The sequence below is a fragment of the Gigantopelta aegis genome, chromosome 6, assembly GCF_016097555.1.
Source record: "Gigantopelta aegis isolate Gae_Host chromosome 6, Gae_host_genome, whole genome shotgun sequence".
Lineage (NCBI taxonomy): Eukaryota > Metazoa > Mollusca > Gastropoda > Neomphalida > Peltospiridae > Gigantopelta > Gigantopelta aegis.
Genome location: NC_054704.1, coordinates 87,670,295 through 87,692,748, shown reverse-complemented (window position 1 = coordinate 87,692,748; position 22,454 = coordinate 87,670,295). Strand labels below are relative to the sequence as shown.

At 36.9% G+C, this 22,454-nt stretch overlaps 1 protein-coding gene across 1 annotated transcript in view; it reads left to right on the top strand.

Moving 5' to 3' along the window:
- Positions 1-6,068: 6,068 nt before the first annotated feature.
- The window catches only part of LOC121375538, a 23,000-nt gene continuing 6,614 nt past the window's right edge, over positions 6,069-22,454 (top strand). The window contains exons 1-2 of the mRNA XM_041503040.1: positions 6,069-6,570; positions 21,987-22,059. Of these exons, the coding sequence (XP_041358974.1) occupies positions 6,496-6,570; positions 21,987-22,059 (148 nt within the window). The 5' untranslated portion in view covers positions 6,069-6,495. The remainder of the gene's footprint in view (positions 6,571-21,986; positions 22,060-22,454) is intronic.

Genomic DNA, 22,454 nt, shown 5'->3' with positions numbered 1-22,454 from the left:
TTTAGTTATAAAATTTAAACAATTAATAATCAAGAAACTATATTAAATAATATTAATATAATTTATGCACATTTCCTGTAAATATACGTCCAAATCTGTATAATACTACAAAATATGTATTCATTTTGAAGCGTATAACATGTGTTTGTTTCTATATTTCAGTGTAAATAGAGGTTTTACCTGTGTGTTTGCCGTCATTGTACTAATATCAGTAAAATGTAAAAAGTCCGTAGGTATATTCGTGCTTATGTCCAATTTAAGTTCAAGCACGCTCACATGGGCGCACACCTCAGTTATCTGAACTGACTGCCCTGGACAGTAGGTTAATGGTTAGTTATTAGTCGTTAGGAGAGAGTGTAGTAGCTTTACATCGACCCAGTGTCTTGGTTAGTTGTTCGTGAGAGAGACGTCAGTGTAGTAGCCTTACCAATAGAGTCATTAAACTCGCTCTGGGTGGGAGCCGGTATCAAGATGCGAACCCAGTATCTACCAGTCTTAAGTCCGATGGTTTAGGACTAGATAGATAGATAACTAGATAACTAGTTTAACGTGCCCATATACCACTAGGGTTTCGAACACGCCCATCCAGAGTCCGACCTCCGATAAGATCGGTGGCCTGACTCGGGATGGGGGTATAGTTGAAAAAGGGCAGAATTTTGAAAATAGCTATTAGTGAAAAAGTTAAGACTAGAGGCCATATCAATGTGGCTAATTAGCGCTAAGATGTCACTTTTTTCGTATGCATACCTGAAACACAATATCGACAAAAGAAACAAATCAGTAATGATGTAAGCAATTAGGGCGGGATTCTCTCGTTCTTAAATGGCCACATAAGGTGAGGCCGCAGTAAATCAGAATGTCAAAACTCTCATTGTTTGGCCTTTTGTTTGACGATGAAGTCGTTAAGCAGTCTATTACTGTTACAAACCACCGCTGTCGTTTTGTCAGCTTTTCAAACAACCTTCAGCGCCGGGAAGTAGCTGTGGCTACAGAAGACCTGTTACATCCAGGTAAGAGAGGCCTTACATAGGAGGTCTTATCTAAAGTGTTTTTAATGCGACCAAAAAAAAAAAATAAAAAAAAAATAAAAAAATAAAAAAAATGAAAATGGAAATAAATATAAAAGAAAAGAAAAGAAAAATATTTTAAAAAGAAAAAAGAAAGAGAAATAAATAATAATAATAAAAATAATAATAATAATAAATATTTCAAAATTAAAAAAATATATTTTATAAATTAATTAAATAATTACAACAAATAAATAAATAAATAATGAAATAAACACTCAGCAAGTAGGGCTGGGGTAGATTTTTTTTAAAGATTATTTTGCCAAATGCTAATTCGACTGCATTTTGATCACGGATCATTAAAGGGACATTCCTGAGTTTGCAGCAATTTTTAAGATGTTATCGACTAACAGAGACTTTTTAACGATTGTAATTACATATCAAATATATTTTCCCGCACAACATATTAGTGGCTGTATATTAAACGTGTTTCTTATCGTTCTAATATTTGTACTAGCGTAAATTTCATTTTATTTCCCAAACAAGAAAATATATTTAATATGTAAGTTTAATCGTAGAACTATTTTATTAGTCGGAAACATCTTACAATGCAGCAAACTTAGGAATGTCCCTTTAAACATATTTATTACCAAATTATAATGGTAATGGATCGGTGAACAGGCCATGCCTATATTAAGACCTCTCCATTACATCATCAAGAATATACAGATGCAACAATCAAATTAAATGATAAATCCAACTTGATCACGGATAACGGTTTTGTCTTTCAGAGTTGAGTACAAATGTTAAAGAATTAAAGTCTTAATTACAACGAATCTAAAATATCAGAATACTCAAATATTGGAATGATACCTCATTGTTATTTGATGTGTAATAATAACATGACATGACATGACATGGTTATTTAGACATTTGGTCGTTTAGAAAAAGGGGAGCCGGTCCGCCGCCACATAGATTACTCGTAACGATAAAGCAGCAAGGGATGTTGGTTATGCACTTCCCTACAGGACAGTACACACCATGACATGCATGCAATGTCTGCTCTACCACTGAACAACATCCAGCCCTTGGGCCAGTAGATGGAAAGTAAACTTTGTTTTGTTTAAAGACACCACTGGAGCACATTAATTAATTAATCATCGGCTACAGTATGAAGAGTAAATGTTTTGAAGAAAATTAATCACTGGGCACACAAAGCAGATTAATAAAATACATGTATTATGTTAACAACCACGATTCCGCTTTCTTTATCTTTCTTCTATTACATCTCCTTTTTGTTTTGTTTTTTTTCTTTCTTTCTTTCTTTCTTTCTTTCACTTTTCTCAAAGTATGTCATAGTTCTAAAGATATTATGTACACGTCATGCTGACTATAAATATTGCATTGGTGTAAAATTCTGGGAGAGCCTTTGATATAGGCGTCTAACTGTTGGCCAATCCCAAAACCGTTAATTTTTACTGCAATACATATGTTTAAATCATTGGCATTTGTAATTATGACACATAGTTTTTAAAGGAAACATTCCATGTAGTCATTGTCAAGTCAAATGAAATAATTTGATGATGCCTGTATCCATTAAGCCCATGATACATCTAAGAAGTCTCGGAGTCTTTGTAGATGTATCATAGGCTTTACGATTCAGGCATATTCATCCCCGAGTCAATCTCTGGCATGGCCAGTGGCTGGGACTGGGGCAGATGCTAGTAGTTGCCCAACTAATTTGCCTTTCAAGTGCTAGACGGACATTTGGACAGTTATAATCGCTCTCAATCAGAGACAAGCTTATATGAAAAGCGTTCAAAATGTGTCTAATACAACAATAATCCTATGTATGATGTTAAATAGGCTTACCTTTACATCGATAATTTTTTACTTCATTGATAACAATTGTTTCTCGAAAGGCATGTAGTACTCAAGCTGGACAAATTTACAATGTTTTGATATATTTTCAATAGTAGTAAGGGATATTTTATATGTACTTTCCCTCAACCAAGACGGCACATTCCACGGTCTTTGAAATATCACTGGTTGGAACGGGGAAAGCCTAATCAGATAATGGGTCTACCGAGGGAATTCGATTCTTCGACCCATAGAAGCACACCCGGAGCGTTCTACTGACTGAGCTAGACGCAGTAATAGACCTCTTTCACATTCCACTGCGCATGTGCCCGTTGTGGATTAACAAGAGGACGCAAACCGCGAACTCACGCGAGATCTCGCAAAAATAGACATGTGGACAAGTTGGGGGGGGGGGGGGGGGGGGGGGGGGGGTAGCCAATGGAAGGCCACGCAATAGGAATGTGAATATCTCCACGAAAATTCTGTCGACATCCAACAAGATTTATTGCAGACATTTGTGAATTATTGCTTATCGCGAAATAAAAGATATTTTGTTGTTAACGCCCGACAAACCATCGGTTCGGATTCGTACGCAATAAATATCGGATATGGGCTGAAATAATATTAATGTGCGCGCGCGTGTATGTATGCAGATATTTATTGTATTTAACATAATTTAAATATTTATAAAGCATTATACAGATAAATACATTCAGGATTCTTGTCGGGATTTTTTTTCACCAAGTTATTTAAAATTTTGTTGGAATAAAATTAAATGATACATATGAAAGTTGAGCTATGGTATATAAAACATTAGAATCAGGCCCGTAGAGACGATATCTGGAGTTGGGGGAGGGGAGGGGGCACAATCTGTAGTGGAGGGACACAGTCTAGTTGGTGGTGGTGGTGGGGGGGGGGGGGGGGGGGCAAAAGCCCTATTTTAAACCGGGTTTATAAAAGTGTGGCTATAGTCCCTCCTCCGACTTCTTGGTTGCTACCGACCTGAGAATGGTCAGAAATATAACTGTATTGCATGTACAGCTATTTAAATTAGAAGCAAGATTATTTAACCTAAGAAAGATTAAATTTTATTTTGAATGTTTTGAAGCAAACGTATTAAGTCCAATGTCAGACCCGTAGCCAAGAGGGATCGGACGACTCCCCCCCCCCCCCCCACCCCCCACCGCAGTATTGAGAGTTCCGCTCAAATGAAAAGGAACATAATCGGATTTTACACATAAAAGTCCTTGTCCCCAAATTACCGAGGTAACGTAACAAGAACGTCTGTCTGAAATTCCATTTGCTGAAAGTTCGATTCTCCTCAGTGGGCCCAACCAGTGATCCATCAAAGGACGTCGTGTATGCTATCCTGTTTGTGGGATGTGAGAAGTATGCCATGTATCATTTATTATAAATACATTGGCTAACGATCTTGACCAATGTTCTCAGGTACAAAATACAGAAATAGTAACCAAACACTATTGTACATACAGATATATGTTTACTTCAGATATATGTTTACTTCAAAGTGATCTTCATGTAAAGACGGCTCATATATGTTTTAAAACTTCGTAAATATCAGATATTGTTCCAAGTGAAGTTGTATGTATCTGATATAAATGATAGTGAAAATAAAATGAAATGAAATGAAATAAAATAATAAATAAAATAAGTAAATAAGTAAATACATAAATACATAAATAAATAATATGTGGATAGACATGTAACATTGATTAGTAGTTGTACGATTGTCTTTTTTTAATGAAACGGTAAGGGGAAAATAGAGCTGTGATAAAAGTCTATGTGAGTTAGGGGTTTTGTTGTTTTTTTAGGGGGAAGGGGAGGCATATTTGATTAAATTTTAAATACTGATACATGTGGAGAATTAAACATCACTGGAAATCCGCGTGAGTATTTAACTATAATTGTAATTGTTAAAACACGTTCCACTAAAGTTCATTTTATTGTATGAATCTTTTAATTTTGCATTGTTAAAATAACCTTGACAGGCGGCTCCAGAGATTTCGTCTACGGTAATGTTTCACTGCTTTTGGTCTTAAACCATTCCGATGTAAACTTTAGTAGACCGTTTTTCGCAGCTATTTTAACATCTTATACGAAATATGTACGTTAGTCGCTAGATATTCACAACTCTTACGAAGCTACTCACGACACTCACGACAACTGTCGATCATTCATTTTCATTTCAACATATTTTCGTGCTTATATCCAATTAAGGTTCAAGCGCACTACCCTGGGCATACACATCAGCTATCTGTGGTGTCTGTCCAGGACAGTGGGTTAGCTGTTAGTTGGTTGGTGGTTAGTGAGAGAGGAGAGGATGTAGTGGCTTTACACCTACCCATTGAGCCCTTAAGAACTCGCTCTGGCAGGTGCAAGGGAGCACCAGAAGCCCGACCAAGTCGGTGGGGGGGGGGGTTATTGAATTTTGAATGGAGCAATTAATATGCCAAAGAGATAAGGTGCTGTGGTGTCTGCCTAGGTTGCCCATAGGTTGACCTCTTCGGTTCTGTCGATCATGCTCCCAATTTATATATAGCCTCGATACCGTCCAATTCGGTACTCTTCGCGCACATGCGCAATGGGAATGTGAAAGAGGTCTATTAACTAAATTAGATATAAATTCTTCAAAGTAATAATATAACTATACCTGAATCAATTAAAAACATGATGGAACGTAAATTGCAATATATTAGGTAATTTTTACAAAATACATATTTGTTTATTGGAAAACTCAGTGGCATATCGTAAGTTAAAGTCAAACTAAACTCAAAAACAAAAAGATACGAATATATAGTACTATTATTCATATATAATTTATTAATTTAGATATGTCCAAATATCTAAAAATAAGGGAAAAACTCCAAACTATTTTTACACTGGATTATTCCATTCCATTCCATTTCATTTCATTTCAACTTCATAGGCACACTCAGCTATCTGGGATGTCTGTCCAGGACAGTGGGTTAGTTGTTAGTGGTTAGGTTTATTTCAATAAGAAATATAATGAGTGTCACGCTGTATTTCCTGAATCCACCTCTAACAGGCCTCCCGCCTAACTGTTCTGCCCCCAACTATTTGTTTGGCGAACCATGTCAATCTATTGTGAGGGAAGAGTGGTCTACACGACCCGGAGCACCGACCTGATTGGCTGTGCGATCGGTGTACCTGACTATCGGACTAAGTACAACTCGAGAGGTTTCCAGTAACATTCCGCAATACCCCTGAGACGAGATAGTACTCAACACTCGGATACCCACGAAGTCGACCATGCATTGTGACTGTTAATTGTTAATTTTCTTTAACTGTTTAAGAGTCAAAAGATTTATTTGAACAGCTGATATTTTCCTTGTGATTATACCTAAGAAGACGGATAAAGAGACACCACAGGACTTGCACAAAATAGTAAAAGAAACATCACATTTGTGATATGCTTATACTTTTTGTAGTTTTGATTTAAAAACCGGAGACGTGTCACAGGTATAATTATGCTGTTAGCAGAGAAGAGGATGTTTGTTTAGAAATGTGTGTAGCATGCCCCATTCAGACGTGATCGTAGCAGACGAGAATTCAAGAGCTGATCACAACAAGCAGACGACACTACAGGATGGCGATAATCAAAGCGTTTCTGTGCTGGTCCAACACGCGGACGGGTAGCGCCGTATGCGGGTACTACACACTGGTATGTATGTTTATACTTTCAGGGTGTACCTAACATGGGGACACGGGTGGCGTATGTAAGGAAGGTGCATGGGGTGGCGTAACTAGCGAAGGCGCCTGTGGGTATACCTAGCGAGGGGGCATGGGATGGAAAATATAATTTAATAACAAATGAGTTTTCCTTTTTAGAGAAGACCCTCAATTAGAGGGTTTTAAAAAATATATTGACCCTCGCTATTAATTTTAGGATAGGAACCGTCATAGTTCTCTGCAGCTGATAGTTTTATTTTACTGCTTCTTGCTAGTTATTTTAGACTCGTTCCAGCCCTGAATTTTGATGAGCATCGGTGTGTTTTAGCTGTCAAACATTGCATAATTATGTTGATACGTGTAGTGTAGACTGCAGCGACATACACGCACAAGTATATATCATGTTTGACGAATACAGAGTTATGCGAGTTCAGTTTAGATTTAGTTGTAATGCTAAAAGATAAAAAAGAAAGAAAAAAAACCCAACAACCCCAAAACAAAAGAAACCCCCCCAACCCCCCCCCCCCCCCCCCCCTCCCCCCCAAAACAACAACATGTCCATGTCACGACTCTACGAACCAGACTTAAAAGTAAATATACCCTAAATTGTTTCCACCATATTTGCATTACAACCTGGATTACAACTACCCGGTGTTTTTGTTCTGAAAAGAGTTAAATGCATAGCGACCAAGCTTCATATACAAGACAACACACATTCATTAGCTACAGTCCAAATATGAAGCGGTAAAGATCCACAATTATCTCAAATAACAGTAAAATATACACGTGGTCCTAGATTGCATGCTTTGCATACTTTTTAACTGTGTATTTTTACCTGCACTATTATCAATCCACCGTAGGGTTTGTACAATGTGCAGCGATATGTGAAACCGACGACAACCCGTAGCATTGACAACTCTTTTTGTAAACTCACGTAAGTCAAGAAGGGCAAACGAGTGCACGCATTATTTATACAATAATTATTTATACATGTACCTTGCATATATAGTATCTATAAATACACAAGTTTTAGATCGTGCTTCAAAAAGCTTGTTGAATATTAATATGAATACCTGGCTTACTTATTAACTCAACAGCAACTTGTTCACGAAAAAATTAAATATACCCACCCCCCCCAAAACCCCAACAACAACAACAACAAAACACCCAACATCATCAATAGAAAATATCGGATGAAGATTTCGTAATATACAGATGGCTTTTAAGACAGGATGATGCTTAATACAGGTTAGTTTCTGAGATGATTTAGAAGGATAAAAATATGGCCTCTTAATTTAGGTGGCCGTTAAACAGGTTAGACTATTAACTGCATAGGGGAAGACAAAGGTTTTTATTTACACCAAAATTCACGTTCTAACGCGTTTAAATGGCTTTATCGCCCTAGCCAAACCCTACTGCCACCCTATCCACAAATGCCCCCCCCCCCCCCCCCCCCCCCCCCAGACGCCCAGCCGTCGTCCAAACATGGCACCATGCAGAAAGATTATACTATTGTTATTGTAGTGGTTGAAGTATTTTGGATGTGGAAAAGGAGGACACCAGAACTGTTTAAGAGTTAGGTTCCTGTGTCCGTTTATTCCGTTGGCGGGAGCGAAACGATTCCGGAAAATTCCGGAAAAAAAGCGAGGCTCCTAGGCGATGATCCACCAGGATATAAATTTACAGTAATCCAACAGACGCTGTAACCCTTTAATCTTTAAACACCACAGGACACAAAAGATGGTATAGAAGCATCCTTCTATGCCAGACACAGACTTAGTAAACTAGTCTGTTTAATTATTTATTTAGAAAACAATAATAAGAACATAAAAAATAATGAATAAAATGTTGAACTGTACATCCCCTCCCCCTCGAAAACAAAAGCAAAAACAACAACAAAAAAACACACCCACAAAACAAAAAAACCCAAGAAACCCACAAAAAAAAAAAAGAAAAAAGATATATATATTAAAAAACTTAATTTGTACCTTTAGGTGGAATCGGGGAAGTGACACTAAAACATGGCAAAGTCATCCTTTTAAACATCATATTACTCTGTCATACACTAAAACGTATACTATTATAATTAAATGTATTTAATTAAAATTAAAACACAATAAAAGTATTAACTCTAGACACAACTCCCACCCTAACCCCCAAATCACCCATCCGGGAGGCTCCCGAATTATTACTATAACTTACGAGTAAAACGTATTTATGTGTATTGTTTGCATTAAGAATACTCAGTTTATAGTTGGTTGTAAGCACAGGCACCTGTTCAAAGCAAGCTGTACACGGGAACTGGATAGTTTGGAATCAAAGGTCAGGTAATGTTGCCAATCATGCTATTAAGTACTCAGCTTTACTTGTACCAAATTAAATGTCAAAATCATGGCATGAGATGCTTGTTCCTTGGTTAACATGGATGTTCTAGGGTTTTTAGCTAGTTTAGGCTTTAGGAAAGTAACTCCTAGGTGAATATTAAGACTACATGTCGACATTGGTAACTGACCTATATACCGGTAAGGCAAAGAAGAACAAATCCGTCTATGACCATCATTAATTGGCCTTAGTAACGTTAGTGGTTAATCCAATGAATTTCAGATCAGAGTTGTAGATACTGGAGTTACATCCCAGTGCTGGCTCCCACATAAAAAAAACACCCCATTATAACGATTGAAATATGGAGCTGAAAGGCCATTATACCAATGTTTTCTTTACCTAACAAGAAACCATTAACCCCTACCCTGTAATCACAGCCAACATAGTTGATACCAAGGACAACTTAAAGAAATCTAAATTGGATTTAAGTACGAAAATCATGTTAATATACAACCATGACCCTTACAATAGTAGACAATGAAAATGAAAACATTAATGCACATATTTAGTGGAACAATTGCTTCATGTCTTGTAAAGCCATGGTATTCTTGGTATTTGAAAAAGGAAGACTCTCAGACATTCTCCTATTGTGTAGATACATGAATAATACATCGCAGCTAATGCAATCGTTTATCTGTGAATTCCGTCGACATAAATTATTGACGTAAACATTAAATGTAACCATCTAAACGACCACAGTATAGAAGCCGTTTTGTTTTCCGTATAAAGATTTCTTTAGATATTTCTGATGGGAAACAATAGATATTATAATGTCGGTCAGTCTAATTGTGTAATCTTCTTTAAGTGTATAAACAATATAACTTGTAGAAATGTTTAAATATTAGTACATATTTTGAATTAACAAAAAAACATATATGACAGAGTAGAGTAGAGTAGAGTAGAGTAGAGTAGAGTAGAGTGCGACACCCCAGCACGAAAAATACATCGGCTATTGGGTGTCAAATTATGCTATGGGCAAAACGGAAGTCAAAAGCATATATGTAGAACCTTAATTATATACATGACCAAGATGAACATCTTGTGACAAATGTAATGAACGAGACTAAAGTAGTAAAATGATATATCTATAACCACTAACAAACTACCCGCTAACCCACTGCCCTAGACAGACAGCCCATCTAGCTTAGTTGTGTGCCCGGGACAGCATGTTGGGATTTTAACACGAAAATAAGTATACACAAATGAAACAAATACTGTCTTGCATTGCGTCAATATTAATTAGTTGTATGTCGTACTTTACGATGGCCTTCCAATATATACTAGGGACAACTTGTTTGACACAATTACATGATAATAGTTAAAGCCAAACCCGAGTAGAGTAACATATGCAGCATTACTGCCAACTGCATACAACTACAGTATCAAAGCATCCTTCATATCCCCATCATCTGACACATTTGACTTCAGTTTACAATGCTTAATACGGGGATGACTACTTAGTCATCAAGGATGCAGTTATCTTTAATATGAATTTATATAAGTGTTTTCTGAAAAATACCCCCCCCCCCCACACACACACACACCACACACACACACATACACACACACCAACAACAAACAAAAGAAGAACGACATTGTTTCCTATTTTAGTCTGTTACGTAAGAAAATTGAAACAGACGCAAGACAAACATTATATGTTCGTACATTGGTGTCACGAACATGATTTATGCTCACGTATAAATAGAACGAAAACATTATTTACTTCCACCATCTCAGTATAAAAAACAGATGAAAACTGAGTGCTATACTGAAATTTAATGTCAAATATACAACAGAAATATTTTAATGGGTTATGGTCTGGTGGGAACAGCTATTTTCTAGATCATTTGTGTCCCACCTCGAACCTGGTGCCCTAGGTCAAATGTCCCTCCTTGCATCTCCACTCACTTACTCCAGTGCTTTGTAATAGGATACCATCTTGTTGAAAGTTGTCCCACCACAAAGGGGACATGTCACGAACGACCTGTTATTCCCATGATCCTCTCAGCTATGTGACCTTTTCTTCCTGACCTGTCCACGAAGCGGGTGGTAGAAAATACCCCGATGGACATTCCGCCACGGATTACCTTACCATGGTTACTGTTTGTTAGATTTAAGGTTAAAAGTTTATCGGGGGCGTTTGGCTTGATTTTTGTGGTCTAGTTGACCATAGGGTAGGTCCGAGACACCAATTGTGATTCCGGTAATAACGTAACTCCTTAAGTCAACTCTGGAGTTCACAGCCATTCAAAGTATTTTATATAGGCGTGATCTAACCAGCTGAAGAAATAAGGAAGGAAGGAAGGAAGGAAGGAACGAATGGATGGATGGAACGAATGGATGGATGGATGGATGGATGGATGGATGGATGGATGGATGGATGAATGGATGAATGAGGCTATTGGGTCAAATATGAATACTTGATGATTAACATTAACATAAAATTAAAACAGTGTAAAGAGCTGTGGAAACTATCACAAGTATATTAAAATTTCGAGTATATATGAATATCACGCGTAAGTATAATAATATAAGCCAAGAAGTGTCATTTAAAGGTGCATTCTCAATATTACATTTGTCATATTTCGCTGTGTTTACATGTATTTGTGATAAATAACTGAGTTATATGACATCAAAATTATATTGTGTTGCCAATCTATTCAAACACAGTAGTTGTATTGGTGAACAATATAAACTACAAATTTAACGCATACCCTGTAAAATAGAGGCAACATCTTTGTCAAAATGGAGATACAATTCCAATTCAAATATATCTCAATGTATATTTGTTTTATTTGTGCTGTCATTGTTTTAACTCCTGTATTAGGTTGTTTATTTGTCTTTTAGATATTTTTACTGAATAGTCTCTCTCATAACTCAGTATAGAGTGGTTCATTACAATTTTATAATTTATATTGCTTGTATTTATATGCTAAATTTTATTTTGTTGTAATGAGTTGAGACTTTAATAAAACTGTCTGTCTGTCTGTGTGTGTGTCTGTCTGTCTGTCTGTCTGTCTGTTTTAAAAATTTAACGTCACGTGTTAGTCAGTCAGTCACCCTTATTGGATTCATAATAATAATAAAAAAAGTTGGTCATCGTGCAATCTAATTAAAATTAGCTCCACTATTACATGTGGATCTAACACCAGCCAGTTGGAGCTCATGTCCACCAATCAAAACCTTACTTGCAGAATCCTGCCAGTGATTTAAAACGAACAACACTGCGTAGTCCCCAATGTCCAGGTAACATTTCGTCTGTAAATAATAATTTAAATATTGACCAATCACATTTCGCCTTTTATAACGTTATTTGGGAGCATACAAATTCTAAAAATATCGGGCGAGTCTATTTTAGTGGCCGCAGTACAGCGAACCATACCAATACGTACGGGGTGGGTTATCAGTCTTCAATTTTACATTAAAAAATTATTTATTTATTTATTTATTTATTTATAAAAAAAACACACAACTAAATCAGTCTTCAGTTTTACATTACAAATTATTTATTTTATAAAATAATTCACACGAAACATGTCGTGTACCCTCAGGATAATTCGGAATGTTTTCAAATTATTTTTAAATCACTGGCAGGATTCTGCAAGTAAGGTTTTCATTGGTGGACATGAGCTCCAACTGGCTGGTGTTAGATCCACATGTAATAGTGGAGCTAATTTTAATTAGATTGTCATCGTGCAACTTTGAGATTGCCCCGTTAAGAATAAAAATCTGTATTAACTGAAACTTTTTTTACAGCATGTAATAACTAGGGTCAGTGCCTGTCAATATCTGTTGCATAAACAGTATCATAATACGCTGACTGGTCAGTGGTAAACATTGTATACCTTTTCAGCAAATTCTGGCTGTTCAATATCAGCCAGTTCTCAAGTTGTTAAAACTAGTCAGAAGTAAAAATAATGTCACCGCGCACTTTGAGACCACTTGTATAATGAACCAAAAAAATGCAACATCACTTAGCAATATTAATTTATTTATTCTACATTATATTCTCTTGAAAATTATTATTTTGCTGGGACATTACATATGCAAATAGTTCTCCGTTAACAATATACACCCGAACAGTTAATAATAAGCAATAATACATTTACTGTGACCAATGGTCCACTTCGTGCGTTATGAGAGTAAACTTCTATTTAACAAGTTTATGTTTATGGTACTTTTACTCTATGGGGTTCACCTGCAGGCTAACTCGCACAATGTCGTTCTGTTTGTATTATTTGTCAACCCATTTTACTGACAATCTTCTGAGACATCAGTTCTCGCAGGGAATACCCTCAAAGGTGTGCAGTGAAAAGAGTTGTAATAACAGAGCGCGAAGTGTCGCACCTGTGGAAGACCAACCAGGTGGAAGTAATCAGAGGCACGACACGGGTAGATAACAGGTGCGCCACAGGTCACTTGTTTCCAGTGTTCTCGGTACTCAGCTTGGGCTGATTTTCACATTACACCTGATGTTAACACAAATATGGTCTTTTGTACTGATATGGATACTGACACCACTGGTGGTCCTACTCATGTGTAACACTTAGAGCTGAAATGAGCATCTGAACAAGACAATGTTGTTTTAATTCACACCTTACACACGTAGTAATTAAAAATAAGTTGGCAGCAACCTACACTTTATACATGTATATCAATGTAACATCTATCGATATAACAGAATACTCATATCGCCCTCACCTTTCCAAAAGGAAAACAAAAGCAGAAATGAAGATAAATACATGTGAACAAATACATATTCCCTAATCAAAGACTACTATACCCATGTCACCATACATGAAATACAGTTAACAAAATGAAAAATAAAGAAACAATAAAATGTTAATAGTTACGTTGTCCCCTCCACCACCCCCACCAAAAAAAAGAAAACCCCCAAAAACAAACAAACAAACAAACAAACAAACAAACCAAAAGAACCCAACAAAAAGAAACAACCCCCTCCCCCAATCCCCCCCCCAAAAAAACAACAACAAAAAAAAAAACAACAACAACAACAACAAAAAACAAACAAAACCCAACAACAACAAAACAAACCCAGATACCTTCTGAAATAACACTTATCTGTTTGTACGAATTCATTATGGAATGTGTGTAAATGTTATTACTAGGATCTCACTGTATTACCAATATAGTACAATTGCGTTTCTTGTAGTAAAACACAGATCCCCAAACAAAGTTGAAAATCGTTTTGTTTAACGACACTACTAGAGCACATGGATTTATTAATCATCGGCTATTGGACGTAAAACATTTGGTAATTTTGACATATATTTTCAGAGAAACCCGCTACATGTTTTCATTAGTAGCAAGGGATCTTTTATATGCACCATCCATCCCACAAACAGGACACCCACACCACACCACACCACACCACATACCACGTCATTTGATATACCAAACGAACTACAACGACAAAAACAACAACAACAACAGCTGCTACTACTACTACTATTACAATCACCACCACCACCACTACTACAACACTGCAAACATCCAATAAAACCACAATCATTTAGTCCATGGTTCTAAACAGCACCAATAATACCATGACAAATTGACAATCATCTCTCAAGAAAATACAACACGAAAACACGTTCTGAACTTGTAATCAGAAATCTGGTGACCTACATTTTGGTTCTCGTATAAAGTGACCACCGTTTTTTATGACCTCGGACAGTGGGCAGCGTCTGTGTAATTAGTACCCGCAGCGGGGAATGATAAGAGACAATTTAGGACACCAGTGACCGCTCCACAAGTAGGTTGACAAATTATCAGCATTGATAAGGACACACTATGATTTTCAGTTTGCTCTGTGCACGATAACTCACATGACATGTACTATTACCGGCGGCCACATCGCAAAGACCGGGTACAGACGATAATTATGGTGTACTATGCAACAGCACTTTGGCCTGAGCGTTGGGACCGCAATGTTTTGTATGTATCGTATTACAATTGTTGATTATTCCAGAAGAAAGTAAATATGTAGACAAGACAAGACTTCATTTACACTTGCGACGTTGAACAACAGCATAGGAGGAATATATACATAAACATTTTATTATATACACGTGGCAAGATGGTTCTCAGAAAATAAATTAATTACAATACAAATACACAAAGACATTCAACCACACATGTCAACATATTATGTAATAATACAGAAATACGGGTGTCCAAGTAGTTATAAATGAATAAGTTATTAAACGTATTTATTGTACACTACATACTGATAATACTTTAGGAAATATGTTTGTTTTTGATGGTGGGTGTGGTATTCAATGTTTAACCATGAGTTTCTAAATACTTTTTTTCGGGATGGTGGGGGTGCGGTCCAAAAACGTTTGTGTATTAAAGCCGCACACCCTAGTTCCATCCAGCGAAAATAAATTATAATTTGATTAATCTACAAACCTGTAACACACCTAGATCACGTTTTTATCAAATGGAGTGAAAAAGCAGGTTTTATATCGATAAATACCATGGGAATCCCCATGTGCCAATTGCTTGAAATAATTTTGAAAGTTAGTATTCTGATGTCACCGGTAGATGTCGCTCGAAGCACAACCATGCCTACATCACGACAAATTTCACAGACTTGGGATGCGTTCCTTTCACCTCTCCTGGACATGTTCCAACTGTTCTGTCCTGGTTGTATCCCCTCTCCAGATATCGTAAGACTTAGCAAAATTATTGGTTTTAAGGGTTTATAACGTTTTGTATTGAGACACTTACTTGTCTAAACCTTATTGTTACTGAAAATGTTCACGAACTGTGAAGAAATATCTCTACGACAACAAATCGGATGGTGATTGCGCGAACCGTGCACGAGAAAACAAACCGAACCAAAATGATAACGGTCACGTGGTATACCAATGTCTGTGACGTTTACACAGGAAGATTCCCTCTAAAAATAGATTGGACCTCGCTTGTTTAACGTTTTTTTCTCGAGTGCGCGCGGCATTTTAAGAAATACAAAAAATGCATTTCGTGGTTTTACAAACATCAGGATTACCAGCATTACCAAAAAGCACTTCAGGTGAATGAAAATGTGTATTCTAAATAATAAAATGTAAGTAAAGTGCAATTTTATTTGTGAAAAATGGGTTTAATAGCCAAAAACAACGCCGTAATGGTTAACAACTAGCCGTAACTAGGGCGTGTCCCTTTAAGGTTTAGATCTTTGTTGTCAATGACGTTTAAATTTATCCATTATTACAATTATGAAACATCCTAATTTCTTTAGGGTACTGATTCGTTTAAAGTACTTGGTCGCATATAATAATAAGGGTGTAGCAAATGGTAGATAAAAAGGCAATGGAACTCGTCGCCTATGCCCATTACATAACATTACATAATGTACAAATTCTATACTCTAAAAGTATGTGATTCAAGCGTCCAATTTCAACGGGTAACCAAGGGTAGTTAATGGTTAGCCATTGTAAAATTTTATGAGTATTGTTCAGTTTTTCTGGTAGCTTATTAATATTGCTTTCGAAAAATAGTAGGTTTTTTTTTTATTAATTTTTTTTATTATAGAATATTTTTATATAATCAATATTAAGTTTTACTCAGAACGAAATAGTTTGCGATTGTTTCCACGAATTGATACACATAAATTACAGTATTTGAAAATCGTGTTGACAGAGCACATGAGGTTACTATAAAGGCTTTCTTCTTACACAATCCAAAAGGACGCACATGACCCGGTAATAAGCCAGACTAACGACTGCACGTGGGTTGCTTGTTTTGTCGTAAGCTATCACATTTCTAACACTTCCTAGTCAGGAACAGGTAACACTACGTTGTAACAGACACGAACAGGTAACAATATATCAGGTAACAATATATCATATTTGATGGTCTACTGTAATCAAACAATTTATCAAACCAAGACAATGAAATTGAACATTTGTTTTAAATCAGGCTCGTGCGATCTTAACATTTACATCTACATGTACATTCATTGTTTGATATTAATCTGTCTAAATGGTAGGTTGGTTTTAAAACAACAATCGCGTGAGGACGGGGTTAAACCACCTGTCTAGGTTTTACTTTTCAGTAACATTCCATTCAGTAACGTTCGAAGATTGTAGCTGTAGTAATAAATGGTTATCTAAACCGTTAAAACAACATTCTATTATAGCTGACGATGACATTTGTTTGACGGTTGTGGGCCGGGTGGTATTTCGGCACAACAAAAACAAAAAAAGCGCAACCTTCCTGTTATATGTTAATAAGTACAAGTACACTATGTAAAATACATATTATATGTTACAGGAAATACGTTTTATCAGGCAATATGTAGAATCCCTGAAATGTTTAGGTAATATATATAATGACTGAAATGTTTGGTTGGTATACATAATACCTAAAATTCAGTCAGTTATTTTATACAATTTCTAACTTCAGACAATACTATTTCGAAATGCGTTTTCGCAAACCTCTCGAAGAAAGAAATGGGTTCCTAACATTTCTTTATGTAGCCTAAACATGTAAGCATTTGAATATGTATCTCAAACTGTGACATAAAAATACACACGTTATCTTAAATTACTTATGTAGTCCCAAATGACATCTTTGGTATATATTTTGTATAATTTTATCGAAGTTAAAACATTTTTCAATGACCGACCCCCCCCCCCCCCCCCCCCCCCCAAAGAATTATTAATAATTTACAAATTCATTAACTTCTTTTGAAAAGCAATGGACATTTTAAGTCTGTAATATTATGTTTGTCTTTAACCATTAGATAGCAATTATCGCACGATATTTTCAATGCATTAACTACTTTCTTTTAAATTAAAACATTAAAACATTCTATCGTTACAATATACACTAATTAATAAATATAAATGGTAATTCCAGCTATTAATTTAATCCAAATAAAAGTGATGGCCTTCGAAATTGCGGCTTCTGTCAATATATTTTATAGCAGCAGCAGCAGCAGCAGCAGCAGCAGCAGCAGCAGCAGAAGTAGCAGTAACAGCAGCAGCAATAATAACAACAACAACAACAACAACAACAACAACAATTACCAAACATAAATAATCACATCGATCAATATATGGAGCATAATACACAGAAAGTAAATTAAGGAAAACGTTTGGAATATCTTTATGTTGAGAAGTTTAGATCTGAATTAGACGGCTTGCGGTCATTTGCCCCCTTCTCTCGGACATTTGCCCCTAGGACATTTGGCCGGCCCCCGGACATTTGCCTCTTTGCTTACTGAGAATCCGGTCATTTCCCCCCTGCTCAATATTATTCACTGCAAATCAGTGATATTGGCCAGCCTCCCAAGAAGCGAGTACGTTGCCACATCAAACAGCTACAGGAGCGGTTGGTCACTATGCAACCAAAGAAAGAAATGTTTTTATTTAACGAGGCACTCAACACAATTTATTTACGGTTATATGGCGTCAGGCATATGGTTAAGGACCACACAGATTTTGAGAGGAAACCCGCTGTCGCCACTACATGGGCTACTCTTTCGGATTAGCAGCAAGGGATCTTTTATTTGCGCTTCCCACAGGCAGGATAGCACAAACCATGGCCTTTGTTGAACCAGTTATGGATCACTGGTCGGTGCAAGTGGTTTACACCTACCCATTGAGCCTTGCGGAGCACTCACTCAGAGTTTGGAGTCGGTATCTGGATTAAAAATCCCATGCCTCGACTGGGATCCGAACCCAGTGCCTACCAGCCTGTAAACAGATGGCCTAACCACGACGCCACCGAGGCCGGTCCATGTGTGTTGCTGGTGAGAAGTCTCTACAAACCACCCTGAAGTGCATAGTCCACTGCATCAGACTCAAGTGAAAATACTGTTTTGTCTCTATGTTCTGTAGTGCTTGCACCGACCAGTGATCCATAACTGGTTCAACAAAGGCCATGGTTTGTGCTATCCTGCCTGTGGGAAGCGCAAATAAAAGATCCCTTGCTGCCTGTCGAAAAAAAGAGTAGCCTATGTGGCGACAGCGGGTTTCCTCTTCAAAACAGTGTCAAAATTACCAAATGTTTGACGTCCAATAGCCGATGATAAGATAAAAAATCAATGTGCTCTAGTGGCGTCGTTAAATAAAACAAACTTTTTACTATGTTCTGTAATAAAATATAGATTATGTGTTATTGTTGTTCTGTGATGTAGTATTGAATAAAATATTGCTTTATGTAATATGGAATATACATTATTGTTACCATAAAATATTGTAATAAAATATGGAATATGTATTTGTTGTTTCATATTAAAAGGGGCAAATGACCGGAGGTGGGGGGTGGGTATGCCAAATGTCACAAGGGGGGGGGGGGATGACCTGGACCCGAATTAGACTGGACGTTTTGAGACAGGAAGATGGGGCCAAGCTTGACACTAATTTTTATTATTCTATCCCTATCTATTGATTTGTTTATGAATGGAAATATTTGTTAAAATGGCAAAGAATATTTACAAATCTAATAACCCAAAACGGTGGGATCCTTTCGGACCTAATCTGAACGATTCGGTCAAGAAAACCTCAGCAGTGGATAGTTGACCTTAAGCGTGATGCACGTGCTAAACGAGTAACCTGATTTCCGATTTAGTTTCCGACAATCTTCGTTGTGTTCCGCCAGATGACATTACTATCACTAAATTTAGTATCAGGTTTGCATTGTTTCACACGGATAGCTGTGTGTGTTCGTGAAAAATAATCTACACTTTGAACAATAGTGTGACGTCACAGGTATGGATTAATACATATTAGCAGCAAGGAATTTTACAACATATTCTTTTACGAAAAATAGAACAACATTCTTATGTCGCTTCAGTCGCTTTTGTCTGTTTACAAATGAAAATCGACCTGACTGCTCATCGCTACTACTGACAGTGAGAATTTGAGGGTGGGGCATTGTGAGTCTGATGGCCCGAGGGAGGGAAAGATAAGTTCCCAACGGAAGTGGATCTATTAGAGGGGTTCGGGCACATCATCCCGTCAAAATGTTTTTTTTATTTATTTCGGGTGTTCAATGGTATTTCTAACATTCTGAGCACAATAATTGGGAAAAGTGGTCACCATACCCCCCCCCCCCCCCCCCCCATTTTTTTTACAGTCCCTGGATATACCGATGGTTGGTCAGCGAGAAAAGACCATTAACTCGACAACACACCGCCCGCGAGCCGATCACAAAGCGACATTTCAAACAATGTCGCCCAAATTTGAATAGAACCCCCGATGTATGACAATTGGCTATCATGAGTCACCTGCACTGTGATCGCCAAATATTTACGGAATGACATGACAAAATAATAATAATAAATGTGGATGGGGTTATTTCGAGTTATACGCGTGATAATAAAAGTGAATAAGTCATCAAGATGTTGACAGTACGTCATGTTATTTTTGCCAGCTTATCGAGACTAGATTCTTGAGAACAATCGCCAGTTGAAGGTTTTATTGATATTTAGGTGGCTCATCGGACCCGGAGGCGATAGCATCTTGGAAGGAAGGAAACAAGGAATGAAAGAAGGAAGGAAGGAAGGAAGGAAGGAAGGAAGGAAGGAAAAAAAAGAAGAAAGAAATGTTTTATTTAACGACGCACTCAACACATTTTATTTACGGTTATATTGGCGTCAGGCATATGGTTAAGGACCATACAGATATTGAGATGAAACTCAGTCGCCACTTCATGTGCTACTCTTTTGTATTTCTGGAATGCGCACATCACTAAATGACAGCACTATTTGCGATATATACTTCCACACTTGTCAGCATATGATAATCTTCTTACGCTGATCTTTACAAAGTGTCGTTCAGCCTGGCCGACAAACACACATGTACTTAATCCACGAGACAAACACCGGCGGCTGACGAAGACAGATGGGTCCAAACTCAACATATACAGCTAGCTAGTTAAACAGAACAGTTCGAGGAAACTCGACCATACTCACTTCTTTTTTCTTTCTTATTTCTCCCTAGTTATGTCTTTAGGGTTTATTTTTCTTTTACTAAATATTGTGTTTCCCAATAAAATTTGTACAAACAAAATATCGACTACAGAAATGATAGGTCGGGTTACAACAAACCTTTCCGTTTAAGGAGGGGTGGGGGGAGGAGGGGGGGGGGGGGGTATAACTGTCTCTTCCCAAAACTCCCCCGTACATTGTACGTTTTCTACAGCTATTTACACTGTTTTACATAATTATACAATGTTTAATGGAAATAATCATATTGATGTACTTACTTTTCTTTGACACCCAATAGTCGATCTCCATTTTTGTGCTGGGGTGTCGTAAAACATACATTCATTAATTCGTTCGTTCATTCGTTCATTCATTCATTCATTCATTCATTCATTCATTCATTAATTATATTTTGTCAATATGGTAAATGGCTCCTCATAATCTAAGTTAGGGGAGCAATTAATCACTCCCGTCGAATTTTTTTTATGGCAAGATCTGATTACAGAAAACTAAACCAAGTGTTTTAAAAGATGAACCGACAGTATTCATAAATCGCACTGTCCAAGATAGTAAACTGAGTGTTGTGTGTCGAATTGTCTCCAGTTTTCAAGTAAGTGTAGGCAAAGAAAAACAAAAATAATGGACATACCGACCAAAATTAATACTTCAAATGCAAAACTCCAATTGTGAAACTCAACTATGATAATCATCGGCAAAAAGTTAAGAAAAAAAATAAAGCTGGTGGTGACAGCGAGGTGGTCCAAATACCGAATTACCAATGTTATTGAAAGTTTGTTTGTAACAACGCCACTAGAGCACATTGATTTTAATGTTATTGATGATGAATGTTTGGTACGTAAATATTGTCTGTGTGACAGTGTATTTAATTAAACAACCCCAGAATTCGCCCACCGTACCCTTTCGTCACCCACCTCCCGGCTGTCGTCAGGGATGTCTGTACATCAGTGTATTTAGTATTTTATTATGTTTATGATACATGTGTATTATTTGTTTATTTGAAATATGGATACTAATTTTGTTTTACCTGTGTTTGTGTGTTTCAGGTGATATCAGTGTTGTGTCTGGCGTTCTACCTGTTCCGGTATATAGGACTCGATGCTATCAGCACATCTATTGGTAAGTTTCTACAGTTTGTGTGTGTGTGTGTGTGTGTGTGTGTGTGTGTGTGTGTGTGTGTGTGTGTGTGTGTGTGTGTGTGTGTGTGCGCGTGCGTGCGTGTGTGTGCGTGCGTGCGTGCGTGCGTGCACATTTGAAGATGCGCTTTTATAGGTGCTACAGATGAAAGCTATTTAGAAAAATATAGTACATAAAATTTTAAGAGAAAAGAAAATCGACAGATAATAAAAGCAATCATTTATATGAAAAACCTATATTGTGTATATGTATATGTATATACATGTATAAGTATATTTATGAAAAGATATAGCTGACCACATGGACTTTGAGAAAATATTTAATTAATTAATTAATTAATTAATGTGGGATTGAATGTCAGTATCTGTGGATGAGGG